General features: G+C 40.7%; 1 protein-coding gene across 1 annotated transcript in view; it reads left to right on the top strand.

Annotated features, from left to right (window-relative positions):
* PPM1L (protein phosphatase, Mg2+/Mn2+ dependent 1L) overlaps positions 1-11,073 on the top strand; it is a 372,489-nt gene extending 361,416 nt beyond the window's left edge. Inside the window, exon 4 of the mRNA XM_066347606.1 lies at positions 795-11,073. Within this exon, the coding sequence (XP_066203703.1) occupies positions 795-1,141 (347 nt within the window). The 3' untranslated portion in view covers positions 1,142-11,073. The remainder of the gene's footprint in view (positions 1-794) is intronic.
* Positions 11,074-20,663: the final 9,590 nt, after the last annotated feature.

Below are 20,663 nucleotides of genomic sequence, written 5' to 3'. Positions count from 1 at the left end.
TAGAACTTTATAGCCTGCAGATTACCTTGCATGGAGTAGATACTGAATATCTACCAGACAAATAATATGTGAGTGAACAAAATTCTAAGTACTTTAAAGAAAAATAATAATACATAATATTGAGTGCATTTTCTATTCAGGTACTGTGCTACATGATTTATATGGAATAAATCCTTTATTTCTCACATCTCAATGGAATGGGTACTATTATTATACCCATTTTGCAGCCAAGGAAACTGAGGATCAGAGAGATAGTTTCTCATTCAAAGTCACACATATCTACAAGTGACAGAGCCAGGGACTCATATCCAAGCAGTCTGACCCAGGAGCTGAGCCTTGAAGCACTGTGCTAAAATTCTGTTTTTTAAATCCTGACCCTATTTGGGTACTGTTTTGAGATCTATATAAGCACACCTATGAGCAGTTTCAAGCTGGTACCCGTCCATCTGCCTTTTTCACTCTCCTCGGATCCTCACCAGAGTGCTCCCTATGGTCAATCACTGAGCAGTCAAGGTGGTGTTAAAACCAATGCCTTCATCCATATGTATCTCCTACCCTCAGTATTCTTCTTGATGTTTTTTTGAAATCTTTTAAGATAACAAGTATGAAGGCCTGAGGGTCCACTGGTAGAATGTCAGCCCTCAAGGCAGGCAGCAGTGGTGCTGTTCCTTCCTGGTAGCACCAGGGTAGGTGAGGGGAGCACATGAGATATGTCACATGCAATAGGTCGGCCTTTTCTACACACACCTAGACTGTACTAGGTGGTCAGGCTAATGAGCTCATTCTTTTTCCAGGTGGTTTCATCAGTTTCAATGGCTCCTGGAGGGTCCAGGGAATCCTGGCGATGTCTCGATCCCTGGGGGATTATCCACTGAAAAATCTCAATGTGGTCATCCCAGACCCAGATATCCTGACCTTTGACCTGGACAAGCTCCAGCCTGAGTTCATGATTTTGGCATCAGATGGCCTCTGGGATGCTTTCAGCAATGAAGAAGCTGTTCGATTCATCAAGGAGCGCTTGGATGAACCTCACTTTGGAGCTAAGAGTATAGTTTTACAATCCTTTTACAGAGGCTGCCCGGACAATATAACAGTCATGGTGGTGAAGTTCAGGAATAGCAGCAAAACAGAAGAGCAGTGAACCTTCAGGGTCTCAGCTGCCTTAGACTAAAGGACTTTTAACACACTGGTCTCTTTTACTGTAATGAAAGATGTGGACGTTGCAGTTAGGATCCCCCACCCTAGATGTGAGGCCCCCTCCCTGGCAGTCTTAGGTCTATATTAAGAGATGGGGAACAGAGGGTGCTCTTAGCTGATGCAGTTGAGAGGCTGGAAAATGGTTTCTTCATGTTTCCCAATTCTTTCACCCAGTGTTCACAATGCATAAATATTTAGTTATAGGCTCACATGTATGGTGTGAATGGCACCTGTGCCGTATAGCCTCCCTTTTAAGATTCTTTTCAGGATCTCATCCAGGACCCTCCAGGCATCAGAATTTGAGTCATCTCTTTGGAGCAGTGAGCAGGCAGCCCACCTGCAGCTGTGGGAGACAGGCCACAGCGTCCCCTGTGAGTCAGGGTGGCCGTGCCCTTTGCTGAGGGCAGAGTTGCCCTGAGAATGTGTTGTCCTCCTGAGCCCAGGCTTTCAACTCGGCAGCCACCCAGACACAGATCTGGGGCAGTTAGCTGCTCCGTGGCTGCTCTTGGAGACCGAGGGAGTGGGCAGGCCGAGGCAGCCTGCACAGCAGAAATAACCTTTCCCCTCGCTCCCTTTATTAGTTAAGTAGACTTTATGTACCACCTGACCAGTCTTTGTGCATTTATCCTAATTGTCCATGACTTTAACCTTTTTCTTATACCTTCCCTTACTGTGAGGCAGCTGTTAAACCTCACAACCAGACACCACGGATGTTTTATTACATTACCATGGAACCTAGTAGGGGAAGTAGAAAACAAAACCCATCACAGTGTCATACTTCCTTCCATCGTGAGCGGCCGGGGGAACTGCAGTGCTCCCTGGGGAAGTCGGGTGCTTGCCTCAGGGGAAGAAGCTGGTGAGGTTACCACACTAAACTGAGCTCCAGCTGCCAGTTTTCATGCTTTTGTTTTCTCTCCTATCCTAGTAGCTTTCAAGTGTCTCTCAAGGAGCGTTCTGAGAAGCAGCAGCTGAGAACTGCATGCGTGTTCCTTGAAGCACAGTACAGGGGTCCCAACCAGTTCTGGTATCCAGTGGTAAACTGCTGGGACCAGCTTCTCCTTAACCATGAAAGCAGCAGCCTTGAACATTTGGTCACAAATCACTGTCCACAGCGGGTGGCTTTTCCCAGGCCAGCCATTCAGTGACAACAAAGCTGGTTGGGAATTCAAGCTCAAACCTGTGTTCTGAAGCAGCCCGGAGTTATTTTGGGACCAAGCTGGCTGCTCTCCATTTCCTATCACCAAAGTCACGTTTCCAGTCTCAGTATTTTATGTTATTTGACAGAAAATGCTCAGTTATCCTACTTGCCTGACTGCGGGGCTCAAACAGCCAAACAGGATTTTCATCAGGTTCCCACCCTCTGTGTCTGAAATGCCAGAGTGTCCACCCAGTCCTGCTCTTCCCGGGTCAGCATTTGTCGTCAGCTCCTTGCAGGCCCCGTTCCCTGGCCCTGCCAGCCCTCAGCCCCCGCCACCTTTCTGCAGCTACGGAGCTTTTCTAAAGCAGGCTCCAGAGCAGGGGTGGGACCTTTTAGGCTGAGAGAGCCATGAACGCCACATATTTTAAAATGTAATTCCATGAGAGCAATACAATGACCCGTGTACATTACGCATTATCCAATAAAAATTTGGTGTTGTCCCGGAGGACAGCTGTAATTGGCTCCAGCCACCCGCAACCATGAACATGAGCGGTAGGAAATGGATTGTAATACATAAGAATGTTTTATATTTTTAACGTTACTATTTTTTTTATTAAAGATTTGTCTTTGAGCCAGATGCAGCCATTAAAAGAGCCACATCTGGCTCGTGAACCATAGGTTCCCGACCCCTGCTCCAGAGAGAACTCTAATGATGAAAAGGTTTCCCTGTGGCTACCAAGGACTGCCATCTGTCTTGATTCCTCCGAGCACTTACCTTTTTTCAATTACAGTGTGAATTAGTAATGGTTTCCCAAGAGATTTGCTTACTTTTGTAAACTGTAACATTAGAATTCTAACATTAGAATTAGAACCTTGATTTCTTTTTTTAGCTACAGAATGTTTTTTTTAAGCCATGGATAGTACAGAATATCTACCACCATTTTAGATTGAGCTATTTGCCTATTCAGAGACACTGAACATTTGGATGTGTGTATTTGGGGTGGGGGTCAGGAGGGGAATGTGGGAAACATTCTGATTGTGGTCAGTGTTAGGAGATCAGGCTTGGTGGCCTGAGTTTGCCTGGAGATTGAGGACCTTCTGACTCTGAAGAGTTACCAAAGCCCACCATCTAACTCAAATTCAGGAATGAGCAATTTCATTTTACAGTAAATAGTTTTCCTTTTTTATTTTTAACTTAACCCCAAAATTCATAATCACAAGGAAAAGCCATTTTGAATGTCTTGATCATTGTTATTGTCTAAAATGAAAATACTATTGTTTGGTGAAAATGAAAAAGAAAAGCTACTAAATTAGTAAATTAGTGTTTATTTGCCCATTTTCATAGATGGTGCCGAGTGTGGGCGTGCATGACTTTCCCACTCACTGAGGTTCACTGGCGCCTTCTAAATTTCTTTGGGGTGCAGAGAGGTGACAAATATGTCCCTTATCTTATTAATGGTGATAGTGGATGTACTTCACAGATACACACATACACACACACACACACACACACACACACACACACGTAAAAACTTTGGAGAATTAATTCATTTCTAACTTTTTAACCAAGTAGCATGTATATTTCATATTCCCTTTTTGCCACCTCTTTTCCTCTCATTTTGAGTTGTAGCTTTTTAAAAGAGACATTCTAGGCAAAATAGTAGCAGTTTGCTGAATATCTGTCTTCAATCCTAGTACTTTGCTCCCTTCCTTTGATCTAGAGCTCTATCTCCCTGACCCTCCTCCAGCTATTGAGAGGTCTACAGACATCAGCCTTGGTGTGCCCTGTAGCTCAGGCTGCTCCCATTTTTTAGGGACAGGGAAAGTTAAATCTAGCCAATAGGGAAGTTGATTTGAGACGTTTGCATGTGAAGCTTCCCTAAACAGCACTGCCAAAGCTGTGGCTTGTCCCCAAGGCTGTCCACACCCCCAGGCCCGAGTTCGCCTTGCCAATAGCCCCCACAGTGCCAAATTTGGGATGTTTTAGAAATGAAACTAAGAACAAATGACCACATGCCTCTGAGCCCCCAGCAAGATGCCAAGCTCAGGGCCTCAATAACACACTGGTCCTCTGCTTCTCCACTAGCAGGTCTCAAAATGGGGTGGGATGTGTGGGGGAAGGTCAGAAGGCAGGGTACATTTTTAAAAATTTCACTGCATTTGCATTTCTCTAATCAATAAACAATACTGACATAGAACATTCCAGAGCTAGTTCCCAAGACCTGCATTTATTTCATGTGACCAAATAACCCAAAGCACTTCACTCTGAAATTTATATGCTAATAACATACATGCACATGTTATTGGTTACAAGAGGCCACATTCTATGCCTGCCTTAGCTTGAGGGTATTAGCCTCTTGAATCTTATCCATAATCTCTTGTAATAAGAATAATACAGAGAGTGTTCTGTAGCATAAAGGAACATATGCAGCCTGGATAATTTAAAACAGGCCTTATTTCATACAACTTTAACAATTTCAACCCACGTACATTTTATGCAAACAGGATTGTGTGAGAATGATAACATCATCATGTCAATCCTATCTAAGTTAATTTTAGGAAGTTGATTACACTATTGAATTGGATCCCCGGAATATCTGGCAAAACATGCAGGCTCACTCTGGCAGCGATTGCTTGTTTCTCTGCCAGGCATACCTTCATTTTCTTGATTTTTTTTCAAGAGTAGTTGCCAGATCAAAGTCTCTTGCAATTGTGTCAACACAGAAGGTTTAAAAAGGGCAACATTTCATTGTACATTTGAAAGTATAGGAATATATACTCTGAAAAAAACATTATTTTTCAATGATTTCAGAATTTTATTTTTCTCCTTTTGACCTATCATTAGACTAGTCTTCCCTTAATATTCCCCTGAAATTGGCTTAGTTCGTTACACCACCATTCCTGACATGACTTAGAGACCACACTGGGGCCTGCTTGCTGCCTCTAGATAAAATCATTGATACTTAGATTTTTGAGCTGGTCAGCTGTAAACAACAGGAATAACAGAATCTCAGTGTTACCCAAACTGAGTTCCACAGAGCACAAATTCCAAAGATACTCTACCAAATATAGGGTCCAGGGTCAAAAGAGTTGGGAAAGCATACTGTCTTAGCAAGTCAGTATGTACTGTCTTAGCAAACCTTAGCGAAGGTTCTGAGATGCCCTGCGGGGGGAGGAGACACACCGCAGACGGAACCTCACTGTTTTCCAGACTAATCTGACCACAGACACTGTTGATGAGGAGCACCTAATAACACTCCAAGGAGCTCGTGTTCTATCGGACCCACTTTGGGAAACTGATATTTGGAATGTTTTCTCATCTACTAGGACTTTCAAGTTGCAGTACAATTTGCAGCTTAGGAGCCCTTGTCCTTTCACATAAGAGGTTAACTGTTTAATGAAAGCAGTATTGAGAAATATATATATATATATTCTATATGCCCATCAGCAGCCTCACATGGACAGTTGAAGTCCAGTAACCCTCTGTGAAGCTCTAACCATCATCTCCTTTTTTTTCTGTGAATAATAAGCAAGAGCCTTGCCATACCCAGGGGCTTCTCTGAGTCAGACCACGAGCTTTCAGTTGCTTTTTTGAACTTATCTTTGCCATCCAGACTAAATCAAAATAAACATTTTTCCATTATATCGCTATGTGAGAGTCTAAAAATATTTAAAGTAATAGAAAATGAGGAATAAGTTATAAACTATTAACACTTATTTATTCTCTTATCTCTGTCCTTCTTTCCAGACTCAATGAAATAACTTCAAATCAATCAAAGCTCATTTGTTCTAAAATCTTTCTGTCCCATGTTGTCCCACCTTCCACGTTTTATGTATAGAATTGAGTTTGGCAAGTTCCCTCTTGCCTAAAATGTCAGGCTTATTGTCACTCTCAAACTGAGCAACAGGTCTGGGAAACTCTTAGAGATAATCCCCAAGCAACAGATGAGACAAATCTAGTCAAAAACATGGTACAAAGTGAATTTAGGGTGAAGTCTTTAACTTAAAATCACATACAGTATTTAAGAATACACCCTCCCTCTGGATGTTATCCAAAATAATAAAAACTGAAAGTAAAGTTACTTAGACCAGGAGGCAGATTACAAAGAGCAGGTGAAAGTTGACACTCTAATGCAGGGGTCCCCAAACTTTTTACACAGGGGGCCAGTTCACTGTCCCTCAGACCGTTGGAGGGCCAGACTATAAAAAAACTATGAACAAATCCCTGTGCACACTACACATATCTTATTTTAAAGTAAAAAAACAAAATAGGAACGAATACAATATTTAAAATAGAGAACAAGTAAATTTAAATCAACAAACTGACCAGTATTTCAATGGGAACTATGCTCCTCTCACTGACCACCAATGAAAGAGGTGCCCCTTCCGGGTGTGTGGTGGGGGCCGGATAAATGGCCTCAGGGGGCCGCATGCGGCCCGCGGGCCGTAGTTTGGGGACCCCTGCTCTAATGCTTCCATTAGATATGAGCTTCCCAACGTTTTCTAATGTGTAAAAAGTTTGCCAATTCTTAATAATGTTGATGCTTTGCCTATTTTTAATATCTCCCACTGCTGCAAACTGTTTAACTAAGGGTTGATTACAATCATTTTTATCTGTTTAGTAATAACCACACCATCATCTGTAGAGTCACTTTAACAAATCCTAGTTAAAGACTTTGAAGAAAGCATGGAGTGTGTAGTACCTGTTTATTTTTACAAATCATCATAGGCATTTTCACAATTTAAAACTCCATCAAAAAAAAACAAGCAGGGAGCACAGATGTATGGTTCCATTAATTCTAGAAGTTCTATAATCTGGCCTCAGACATTTGCCAAATCCAGTTTAATGTCAAAAACCCCCAGGGACAAGAATCCCCAGCTCCAAGCAAAGCTGTTTACTGCACAGGTTTGGTGGCAGATTAGGGGGAAGGACTATCTATCTGCCTCTGTAGGAGAAGGACCGTGTATCAGCCACAATCATCACCTTATATCACAAGGAAGTCAGAAGTTAAATGTATTGTATTATTATCTCAATATATTTCTAGATGAATTAGACAATACTTTAAAATGCGTTGATGCAGAAGCAAAGGTAGAATAGTCAAGGAATTGGGGGGGACTCTTTGGAAACCCAGACATTAAAAATATAAAAAGTAGGTTATCTAAAATTTGGATTATCAGATTTTTACCATTCACAGGCTGTGTTTAATAGTGATGTTTGACAGCAGCACATAGATCAGCAAAAGGCAGTCCCCACTTTTCACTTATTCAATGCAAGGCTTCCCATTTAGAGTGTGTTGACTAGTGCTCTGTTTACATGTTAATGACTGAATCCTGATGCTCCTTCTTACAGGGCTGATGGCACAGGCAGAATCACATTCAAGAAAAATAGTCTAGAACATTTTTAATCAAAAAGTGAAAAATTAATTTCCAGTGTGATCAAAGTCAGAAAGTACAGAAAACATTTTTAAGAAAATATAAAAGATAAAATCAAAGGAGAATAATATAAAGAGAAATATTTTAAATTAAGAAAAGGAGATATATTTTATGACATCATGAATCATACTTTCTGATCTTTGTGCTCTTTCTGATATTAAGATAACATTGAAGTAAGAAAATGAACAGTTACTTGTAAAGTTAGTAAAATTACAGTTCCTGTTTCATTCATTTCTAATGAAAATGGATAGTCCTATTTATTGCTGTCCTGAACTACCTTTAATGTCCTAGCTTCTGCCAAATCCTAGACTTGATTTTACCCTAAATCCTTAGAATTTATGAATTTATGCATTTTAGGGGGAGGAATTACCCCTTTTTAGGATTTTAAAAATATAATAGACTACATGAGAGAGCTTCCATTTTAGAGCGCCCAGAAAACACGGAGGGCAGACAGACGGTCACAGCCGCAAGGGGGAGTGCGCTGGAACACACTGGTCACCTTCCACTCACCAGTGAGGATTCAATTCTAAACAGACAATTTTACAAAAACAAACACAGAGTGATTTAATGTTTTTGCTTCTTAGAGTTATTTCTAATCCATATAATGCAAAGGGTCATGTTTGCTCATATAATTTTTTAAAATCCTATAGAAATGAAATATTAGACATCTCTAACCCAAGAGAATGATGTCTCATGAAAATTTAAAATTGCCACCTACCCTATTATATGTAAGGACAAACAGTGACTGCTTAGTTTAATAATGAATAGATATAAAATCCTGCTATGAGGAAAACACTTGGAACTATGAGGCTTTTTGCAAGAATACCCCTATTTAGGCTCCAAGACCATAACCATTCTTCATGTATTTATCATCTGAGTGCCTTTTAGCTCAGGCATGTATTCTGAAAATGAAATACTGATTTTTAAAATGGAAAAAAAACAATAACTTGTGTTTCTATTTTAGAAAGCAGTGTTTGTCCTTTTTAGTTTATCTGAAATACATGTTCTCATTGAAGCATTGACATCTACATTATCTGCAGTTTACTGTCTGATTAGTAAAGCAAATGGTTTGAGTTCATAGCACTTAACACAGCTTCATTTCAGGTTACAGAGTTGAAATCCACTTTGCAATGCCTCAATGTTCCCATGGTCAGCCAGAAAAAAGAAACCAAAAACAAAAGAAGAAATTATAATGAGTTCAGAGGAATGATAATTTTGACAAACCTGGAAAATTATGAAACAGTTTATTCCAAAACACCCCAATGGAAACTACATCCGCCTAATTCCTCTATGCCAAATGTACAAGGTGTATTTCTTTTTAATATAAGCATCATTGCATTTATAACAGATCTACCTTATGATCCGATTGAATTGGGATATTCATAAGCACTATTTTTGCTCTAAGTAAATATTCTTTATTTTTTATTCCTTTATTATTTTTTTTCTGGAGTACTTGCCATGCCAAGCAGAGGTGTTCTAATTGATTGTGTCCAGTGGTGAGCACTCAGGTGCCACCCCTGCCTTCTTGGCACTCAGAGTGGAGGCGTCACAGGTATTTGAACGCTCAGTATTGGTTGAATGGGGTGAAAATTGGCATCTTTCATGATTTCCTCCAATAGATTTGTGAGGACTGGCAGAATCAGAATAATTCTGTCCTACCCATAGTAGAGTTTACTCTCTATGTAAAAGACTGGGAATATCTGGCCCACATTCGAACAAATTACATCAGATAATTACTCTGTTTGGTCACCTAAGTTTTTCAAAAATGGAGTGGGGAGGTGAGACAGGAATGTGGGGACTAAGGCTGTCCCAAGGGGAGACCACCTCTGGAAGCCTTGGTCCAGAGGGGGCAGCTATGCAAGGGCTCAGCAGTAAATTCCCAAAGCCAGGTGTGTCTGCCCCCAGCATCCTTCTGGAGGAAGGGGAGAATGACAAGAAAGGAGGAAGGAGAGAATTACAATGAGGACATCTCTCCTTGACCTATTTTTGTTCCCAAGAGGGAACCTCATGCCCACAAAGAGAACCCAGAACTGAGAATGTTTATCATCAGTGTATATGTTAGTGAATTTGTTATTTAGGAAATCAACATATTTCAGGAATACAATTATTTCTTGATTTTGAATATGAGCAGAAGACTAAATGCCAGATTTTTTTAAAATAATAAATTTGGTACTCATAAAATAGTAACTTTATACATTCTAGAACCAATGCATGGAATTTAAAATTTAATTTGAACAAGAAGAGCAACATGTATTTATTTTCTGTATGGCAAAGCAAAACTAAATACCAGGTTTTTATTTTTAACCACAGAAGTCATCACTTCTTTCTCAATTCTTTGCCTGTTCATTTTCCCTAGACATATCTTTCTGTTTATGCCAATTGCTTCTTTATCCAAGAAATATTTGCTGTTGCCAAATTACATTAGAATCCTATTGAATTAGAATAATAGAAAGTGAATAAGAGATTGGGAATATCTCATTGTGATCAGAAGTGGGATTTTTGTTTTTAAGCATGAGAACATATAAAAGGAAATTCAAATTAAGTCAAGCCAATTTCTGATTTGGTAATATTAAAACCAGGAGTGGAGCCCAATCATTAAGTAAGTAAAAGAGGAAAGAAGGGTTGGAGAGGGTAGGAGGAAAACCCCACATAATTGAATGGTGTTTTTGATGAATGGTATATAGCAAAAGTTCTGATCTTTCCCTGCTGAATTTTGAAACAGAAACTACATAAGCTTTTACCATACTTATTTCAACACCAGGAAAGCTTTTCATCAGCATTTTCTTGCTATTTGAAAAATCACAAGAAGTTATTTGTTTATTAAAAAAGATACCAGGATCCATAATTTATTAGACAATGCTTTATTTTAGGAATCTTCAAGTAGTATTTAATAATTAAATCAAAGGTCAAAATGACTGCTCAAATCAGTCAGACTTTCTGGTAAGTTAGTCTCTGAAAACTATCCATAATACATACAATAGAACCTTGGCAAACTTCATTACTCTTGATACTCTTAAGAGGTTTTTATACCTACTATTCCTATATTTGTCTCTAAGAGAAATTGGAAACAAAGTTAAACTGTCAGTTGGTGTAGCGTTCAGAGTATATGGCAGTGCATGGTCACTCGAGATGCATGGCATGTCATTCAGGTCATTTTGATGTGTGTTAGGTAGATTAAGCTTTGTAGAGTCTAATGTGTTCACGCAATCACTGATTCTGTGTTGTATACAAATTGAACAGCTAAAAATTCATCCTTGATGACAAGATTAAAGCAAAAATAAACACATTAAAATTACTGTACTTTATACATGAGACTGCTGCTTTTCTTTCTTTTTCATTTTTTGTTAAACTCATTTTCCGTTCTCATGTCTGCTCTGGAATTTTATAATTTCTTAATGCTTTTGAGTTAGAATAGCTGTTGAGCTTGGAGTCACAGAAAGCAAATATATAATTCATGGGCAGAGAATATGACCAAAGCGTAACAGAAGCAGGAGATAAAGGAGATATCAAGACCTGTTGTTTCCATTGGGAGGGAACAGGAAGAAGCCTGGCTGTGTGGTTCAAAACAAGGTGACCTTAAAAAATGTATACAAATAGCCTGACCAGGTGGTGGCGCAGTGGATAGAGTGTTGGACTGGGATGTGGAGGGCCCAGGTTCGAGACCCCGAGGTTGCCAGTTTGAGCACGGGCTCATCTGGTTTGAGCAAAGCTCACCAGCTTAAGCCCAAGGTCACTGGCTCTAGCAAGGGGTTACTCCGTCTGCTGTAGCCCCCGGGTCAAGGCACATCAATGAACAACTAAGGTGCTGCCTCAAAGAATTGATGTTTCTCATCTCTCTCCCTTCCTGTCTGTCTGTCCCTATCTGTCCCTCTCTCCGACTCTCTGTCTCTACCACACACAAAAAAAAAATGTATACAAATATATGCAACAAAACTTGTTTATTGTTAACCTTTTACCCACCCAGCTTCATATCTCGCCAACCAAGTTTATTTTTATTTTATTTTATTTTATTTTATTTTTAGAGAAAGAGAAAGGCAGAGAAGGGAAGGGGGAGGGAAGCATTCATTTGTTGATCCACTTAGTCATGCATTCATTGATAGCTTCCCCTGAGTGCCCTGATGGGATCGAACCTGCAACCTTGTTTTGGAACAATGCTCTAACTGAGCTAACTGGCCAGTGCTCATCAATCCAAGTTTATATCATATAACCAGTATTAGGCGATAAGGGTTAGATTAGCTCTATGTACATGGGAACTCCAACAACATGGCATGACACTCCTCTGAGAAAGGGGTGCAGAAGAGCATATCCATCTGCAAGGCTTTTCACAGATGCAGGAAGGAACACTGGATAATTTGGAGTGAAATAAATAAATAAACAAGTAAATAACAACATGTTCAAACATGAACAGTGTCAGAGACCTAGATAAAGAAGAATAAAAGTTAATCACCAGATTGCTAAATATGGAATTGGGTGTAACAAACATGAAAAATGTGCCCTTGGATAATTATTCTCCTTTACATTAACAATAATATTCAATAGCCAGAGTAGAAAATGAAGCCCACAAATTCTGGTTTTCCACTCCTTTTTCTGGTTAGAAAATTTATAACGTAGATATGATGAATAGGATTAGAGATTTCAGGTTGGATATTTGTCATCTGGGTTAGAAGAAGAATTATAGACTTTTCTAATACCAGCCACAGATCCAAAGAAATGGAAATCAAAGGCCATAAACACCCACTCACTGTTTTTCTCTTTCTCCCTCTCTTCCTCCCTCCCTCTCGTCTCTGTTTTATTTTAGAAATATAGTAATGATAATCCATCTGGCTTTTTCAGGTAACAGACTGTGGTAGCTTCACAGAAAGAGGACTTTAACATAGGATTTTAGTGGTACCTCATAGATCCAGGGCAATAAGTATTTAAGTGGGTCCTTGGGAACAGTTTACACCAAAGACTCAAAAACTCAAGAGTCTACAAGGCTTCCTCTTTCAGCTTTCACTGATCAATTGATAGTGAACTAGACCATTGTCTGTAAACAAGGATAAAACTGGATGAACTATATTGGCAACTGTTTTCAGGTATTAGCCAATAGGCAGTGCAAGATAAGCAGTGCTTGAGAGAGGGATCACAAGTTGTTCCATTATCACCCCAGCTCTATGTGAGGGGGCCATTTTCTGTTTGTGGCCCAGCAAGTTGGAGTGCCATCAGAGCTGGACTGAACCGAAGATACAGAAATCAGAGTTTGGGGCTAGTAACACGGCTAGATGCTGCAGAGAGTTGTACAGAGGGGAGCTTCAGAGGTCAGTGTGTGGACCTCTGAACTGTGTCAACAGTCCTTAGCTGAATAAAGGCTTACTGTGTGTGTGCAGGGTGAAACTCCCGAGGTTTAACAGAAAGTGGCTACTATGGGACTGAGAGTAGAACAGAAATACTAGAGATTGAGCATTGCTGGGGAATATCAAGTTCTAGCCCAACAGAGTGGACAGACATCATTAACACAATGTTAACAACCGAGACATCCAGCTGAGACACTAGAGCTGTGCCGTAAGAGTAAGGACTTCTCTCTAAACTGAGGCACACATCAGACCTAGCCTAATTGAGCCTGAGGATCCACAAGAGAGGCAAAGTTGGGAAGATGAGTTCCAACACTTTGGAAGAGCTTGGGAACACACTAGGCATTTACAGATCAGCTGAAATAAACTGTAACACGACCCCCTGCTTCCCCTTCACCCCCTTCCAAAAATAAGGTCAAGATGATCAGCTAATAACCAAACTACTTACTAGAACAAAAATAAAAATTCTTCAAATGAGGATAATAAAATCCAGAATATGTATAACATATAGCTCACATTGTCCAGTATAATAAAATTAATTACCAGCTATGCAAAGAAGCAGGAAAATATGGCCTATAGTCAAGAAAAAAACAGCAGTCAATAGTAACTAACTCTTAGAAACCTAGATATTGATCTTAGCAGATTCACAACAGTTATAATAATTATGTCCAAGGAATTAAAGGCAACTATGAGCTTGAGGAAATAGATAAGGAATCTCAATAGAGAAATTAAAAATGAAAATGCAAAAACAAGTAATTAACTAAAATGAAAAATTCACTGGGTTGGTTTAACAGAACTTGGGGGTGGCAAAAGGAGTTCGTGAACTTCATCAAAACAAATTACTCAATCTGAAAAAAATACAAGAAAAAAGAGTAAATAAAAATTAATGCATCATCAGGAACATGTAGGACACTGAAACAGTTTAAGATATACATTATTCAAATGCCAGAAAGAGACAAAAATAATGGGACAGAAAATATTTGAAAAACCAATGGCCATTAAATTTCTCAAATTTAATGAAAACATCAACATATACAACCAAGAAGAACAGAAAAGCACAAGGAAGCTAAAAAAAAGGAAGCACACCCCACAAAGAATTATCTGACCCAAAATGTCAATAGTGCCAAGGTTAAGAGGTCCCACTCTAAAGAAATCAAATTTAAAAATTATTTAAAGAGACAGTTAAAAAGGCAACTGAAAAAATTAAATGGAATACTAGTCATTAGTTAACTGAAAATAAGGCAGAAAGATGCAACAAAGGTGCACAATGGAAAGTAACGGGATGGTACACTTAAACCAAATCATATCAATAACTACATTAACTATATAAATGGACACAACACTACTAATGGAGAAAGTCTTTTTTTAAATGTTGCTGAGACCTGTATACATTTATATTTTCCATGCCAACTTCAGTCTAGAAAACAATTAAGGGCTAGAGTAAACCTTGGAAAGAGTACTCAGTGGTCCTGGCCAGGTAGCTCAGTTGGTTAGAGCGTCATCCCCATATGCCAAGGTTGCAGGTTCAATCCCAGGTCAGAGTACAAGAATCCACCAATGAATGCATAAATAAGTAAAACAACAAATCAATATTTATCTCTCTAAAGTCAAGAAATTTAAAAAAGGAAATCTGAAAATATTGCTGACAAATTTTTTTGTGTGTGTGACAGAGAGGGAGAGACGAACAGGAAGTCTTCCTTTCTGATGAGAAGCATCAATTCTTTGTTGCAGAATATCTGACTAAAAAAGGAGCCTTTCTTGTCTTTTTTTTTTTATTATTATTAGGAGGCACCTCTGCCCCCAGCAGAAGCCCATCAGCAGATATCCATTAGGGCAGTGGTCCCCAACCCCCGGGGCCACGGACCAGTACCGGTCTGTGGGTCATTTGGTACCAGTCCACGGAGAAAGAATAAATAACTTACATTATTTCCATTTTATTTATATTTAAGTCTGAACAATTTTTTATTTTTAAAAAATGACCAGATTCCCTCTGTTACATCCGTCTAAGACTCACTCTTGATGCTTGTCTCGGTCACGTGATACATTTATCCATCCCACCCTAAAGGCCGGTCCCTGAAAATATTTTCTGACATTAAACCGGTTCGTGGCCCAAAAAAGGTTGGGGACCACTGCGTTAGGGGACTCACTAACTGGGACTAGTTCAGATTCTGTGGCCTCCGTGGTTGGGGGACAGCCTCTGCCTGGTGGTAGGGGGCGGGGGGAGAGCAGGAATAGGCAAGTAGACCAGCTTTGCCCCATGACATCTTTGATCCTGCTTTTAAGTTTGTTAATATATATATATTAAAACATTTATGTTATAACAGTAATTTGGCCCTGGCTAGTTGACTCAACGTAGAGCATGGGCCCAGGGTCTGGAAGTCCCAGGTTTGATTCCTGGTCAGGGCACACAGGAGAAGTGACCATCTGCCTCTCCACTAGCTCCCCCCGCATTCTCTTCTCTCCTCCCACAGCCATGGCTTGAATGGTTTGAGCAATTGGCCCCTGACGCTGAGGATGGCTCCATGGCCTGGCCTGGCCTGGCCTGAGGTGCTAAAAACAGTTTGGTTGCCAAGCAACAGAGTAGCATCACCAGATAGGCAGAGCATGGCCTGGTAGGGGGTTTGCAGGGTGGATCCTGGTCTGCGGGCATGCTGGAGTCTGTCTCTCTGCCTCCCCACCTCTCACTAAAATAAAAAATAACAATAAAAATAATTGTAATTAATCCTTGTTGTTGAAAATTAAGTCATAAAATGTACTTGAAATGTAGGCAAAAAGTGACTGGGAGGCAGTTCCTGTTAATATTTTGGTACATTTTCGTCCTTTTTGTGTACTGTGCTGTTTCTACCTATGTAGCCAGAAGGGGGAAGAGTGGCATTTAAACCTATCACTGCAGCTGTTTGCAACCTTTTAAAAAATGGCATAATTTATCTGGAGGGGATTTTTTTTTTTTTAATCTGGGAAATGTCTTCAAGGGGCTTTCTTAAGGGAAAAATGCCATGAACCAGCGTGGCTAGTAATCCCAGGTCCTGAGTGGGAATGGCACGAAATTAAGAAAATAGGCTTAAAAAAATAAAAGGATGGGCTCAGAAGGGCTCTGCAAAGCTGTTGGCAAGAGCAGAGCGCGTCCACGCCCACTTCTTGGTTTATTTATAGGGCAAAGTGAGGCCCTTAGCAAATCAATGAGATCTCTGATCACGTTTCCAAGGCAACTGAAGAATTTTACCAAGTATAGAAAACCCCCCACCATACATATCATCTTAACTTCACACAAAACAAAGGATAGAAGAAACTTGCCTCCAGTCTTTCCGGGGGACATGGGGTGTAGGATGAGTATAAACAATCCAGCATCACAGCTTAACAGCCTTTAGTGACTTCACAGAACAAGTGAGGTGGGGGGTTGGGCAGACTGTCAGCTTACAACCAGTTCTCTATACATCTGTCCCCCAAAAATCTAAACTCCAAAACCCTGTTGGCTTTTCAGTCCTCAAGAGAAAAATGCAAGTAGTGCTTACCTGTACTCTGCCTCCCACATGATCTGAAAGGCAAGAGTAAAACACAGGGCTAAATTGGAAGACATTTTAGAAAAAATTTCTTGATAACCCAAAACAGGATTAAGTTTGGGTGGCCTGGCTGCAGGGGGCTGGTGGAAGTCAGTTACTGGGCCCCAAGAATCTCAGCTGATGCCTACGTGGCAGCAGCAAAATGACTTAACCATCACAACGTGTGAGTACTAGGTGACAAATTCTGAAACACTATTTTAGAAGTCCAGATGCAATTTGTTTTTAATAACAAAAATGATAACAATTAGTACTATAGTTATATAACATTTACAACCCTAATGAGGTAGGTCATTTTCCTCATTTTTGTGGGTAAAAAAACTGAGGCACAATAAAAGGTAGTGTGCCTAAGGTCACAGAGCTGGTATCAGAGGAGCCTTGCTTCAGACCCAGGCAGCCTGCTCAGGCTTCCTAAAGAACAGAGAGCCCATTTTAGCATTTCGGGTATTGGGATCTGAAATAGTAAATAAATATATTCTCCATTACAGGAGGCTTCAGGGTTGCAATGTTATCATTTTGCTGTATTCTTTTCTCCTGGGTGATTGATACTTTTTCATTGAAATTGTACGAAACAAGTGGAAGCCTGTGGCACAAAGACTCCAGCAGCCCCTATGTGCCACTTTTGAACTGATCTTGGCCCTTGCCCCTTCTAGAATCCTGGATTCTGTATCCTGTCTCCTACACAGCCCAACACTATTTCCATAAGCAAGTGTACTAGTCATGCTTCCTGAGGACACACTTTTATTTTGAAATGCATGTGCAGCAAACTCAGTATGATGTCACCAAAGACCTCAGTGCGCTCTCTCTCTCTCTCTCTCTCTCTCTCTCTCTCTCTCTCTCTGGGGCCTGGCAATAGGAGCGTGTCATACAGGGAACCTACTGCTATGGGAAGCACTTGCCCACACAGAATCACTACCTGGTATCAATTTGCCACAGTCCGTCCCTCTGACTTCCCCAAGATGTCTGGTGGCCACACCTTTCTTTAAATCCTTTGAAGACTGTAGCCTGGTACCTCAAAGTTCCTCTCAGTACTGAGTCAGGAATTTCTGGAAATTTCTGCAATTCCACTGAGGGAATTCCTCCGCTTGAGATGCTCCCTAACGCAGGGGCGGCAAGGAAACAGCAGTGGAGCTGGACCCAGCCCACCCAGTCCAGGCCTGACACTGAGCTTGGAGAAGTTGTGACCCCTGAACCTCAGTGCTCTCATATCCAAGAACCAGAGTCCCCAGGCCTTTTCTTTCTTTCTTTTTTTTTTTTTAATTTTTGACAGAGACAGCGAGAGAGTCAGAGAGAGGGACAGATAGGAATAGACAGGAAGGGAGAGAGATGAGAAGCATCAAGTCTTTGTTGCAGCTCCTTAGTTGTTCAGTGATTGCTTTCTCATCTGTGTCCTTTCCAGGGGGCGGGGAGTGCTACAGCAGAGCACCAACCAGACTCCAGGAGGAAAGGTCTTTATCCCCAGCCTCAGGCTTAGAAATACTGCTGTTATAATAGTTCCGCATCTGGAGAGCTGATGGGAACACGATAATGCCAAGGCCATGCAGGGCAGAGCCAGGGAAAGATTAACAAAGATGTAGCCTTCTCAGTTAAGGCCCAAAAGCACCAGCACCAAGTGAGCCAGAATACCTCTGACCCGCTCGAGCCAGCCTCAGAAACGCAGACCCGTGAGCCCTCACACTCTAGGCCTGGCAGATTCCATTACTGTACCCAACTATTTGGTCCCCAACCTGTAGAACAACACAGTGTGGTCTGCCACAACATGACATGCACTATTTCCTGTGAGAAGAAAACACTCCCCTCACTGAGCCTGCCATGAAATTTGCCTTGGTCAGCGGACATATATGCAACGTGTTTCCATCAGCTCTCTGTCCTTCCCTCTGTAAGAACTGCATGTTCCAGACGGCGTACCCTCCAGCAGGGTCCCAGCCAACAATGGCAACCAGAGGCATGCAGTGTGAGTGCAGAGAACGTGGTTGTTCTCAACCCGAGACATGGGAGTTGTTCTGGCAGCATAAGCTGACAAAAGCTAATGTGCAAGGCATCACAAACTCAATGTGTAGAGCCAGGTGAAGGACTGAAGCAGAAAGACTGTGTAAGACGTGGGAATGGCAGGGCTGTGGCAGACAGGGGACAATGAGCTGAAGGTTAGGCTCTGGTATTAAACTTTGTTATGAGTTAAAATTTAAGTTTATGTGGTTAAACATCAGAGGCCAAGGAGGTTTAATAACACAGCTGACTAATATTTTCTTCTTGAGAGCTTAACTGTACAGAAACATGTACTATATTTCCCCACGTATAAGACATACCTTGTTTTGAAAAATTTGGGGTCTAAAGACTGGGTTTGTCTTATACAGTGGTTGTAGATTTTTTTACTTGCACATCTCACTTTTTTGTGCTTGTTTTTGTGCTCACTGTTGTAAACAATTTGACACCAGCAAGAAGAGTGAAGAAACCAACTATAGAAGTTTATACCTGGGTAAAAAGATCCTAGGATAATATCAAGATTGAGATCGTTGTCAAGTCATTTAAGAAGTGTGGCATTTCAAATGCCACAGATGGAACTGAGGACAAGTCAGCATATGAAGACAGTGATTCCTCATCAGACACAGATGAGGACAAGCTAATGGATGGGAGTTTTGACAGTGATGAGTAGTTGTATGAATTTTACGATAAATAAAACTTGAGTTCAATAACTTTATGTAATACCTTTTTTTTTCAAATTTCAGGCCCCAAAAATTGATGTGTCTTATGGGGGAATATGGTAGTTAAAAAATATAATGACCCAACCTCTTAATGTTTTTCACAATCATTTGACTTTTTAGAGGTATTTTAAGCACAAATCTCTAGTTGAGAAGGAACAATTCTCTGAAATTTGGCAATTATTCACATTTTACTTCTGTGTGTTTTGTCTTACCTTAAAGTCAAAGGAAATTATTTTTTATTTTAAAAGTTCTCTTTCACCCCGAGGTTACCGGTTTGAGCATGAGCTCATCTGGCTTGAGTGTGGGCTCACCAGCTTGAGCATGGGGTTGCTGGCTTGAGCGTGCGATCATAGATAATGACCCCATGGTCGCTGGCTTGAGCAAGGGGTCACTGGCTCTGGTAGCCCTCCACCCCCCGGTCAAGGCACATACGAGAAAGCAATCAGTGAACAATTGAGGCACCACAACGAAGACTTGATACTTCTCATCGCTCTCCCTTCCTATCTGTCCCAATCTGTCCCTTTCTCTGTCTCTATCACAAAACAAATAAACAAACAAACAAAGTTCTCTTTCAAAAACTTCTGATTTAGCTTCCCAAACCTCAATATAAATGTTAGGGTTAAACTAGCCTCTATAAAACTCAAATTCCCCTCACCCAACTTCCAATAAGGCAACTTCTTCAGTACACATTTCCCTTGCCCTACCTCCCCCTACCCTAAGCAACTCCCCCTACCCTAGGAAGGTTCTGAGAAATGTCCTTGAAATTATAAGGGGCCTGAGGGTTGGGAAAAGGTGACAGTTTGTGACCAAGGCAACCAACCCTGATATGCTAATCTAAGTAAGTCCAGGTGCAGCAAATGCTTGGAACAACCCTATATCTGCCCCTCCCTCCCGTACTTTGGGGCTGACACCCTCTTGCTGGGCTCAGCCCACTGGTATAGGTATCTAGGAGCTTGTAAAATAAATTTTCCTTTTGGAACATACTAGCCTCATGTTTTTGGTTTGTCCTGTGGTTTCTGCCTTTCAATAAACTCCAATAAAATTGATCAACTCTAATCATACCACAAAAACAACCAACAATGTCTTAAAGAAAGTGACTCCTATATGAATGGGGACTGACAGGGGTATAGATTGATTCTATAGAATATTTCATTTAATTGATTGTATTATAACTGGATCTGGTCTGAGACCAGAGAAATGGAAACAGCCTTGTTATAGAGAATCACACATAACAGTTCTAACTGAAATTTTTTCTTATAGAAGAATTACAAATATTTGTGTATTACAAGATTTGACACTGTACTTT

Source organism: Saccopteryx leptura, chromosome 8, assembly GCF_036850995.1.
Source record: "Saccopteryx leptura isolate mSacLep1 chromosome 8, mSacLep1_pri_phased_curated, whole genome shotgun sequence".
NCBI classification, from domain to species: domain Eukaryota; kingdom Metazoa; phylum Chordata; class Mammalia; order Chiroptera; family Emballonuridae; genus Saccopteryx; species Saccopteryx leptura.
Note: the sequence above shows the minus strand (reverse complement) of the source record. Positions and strands in the feature narration are given on the sequence as shown.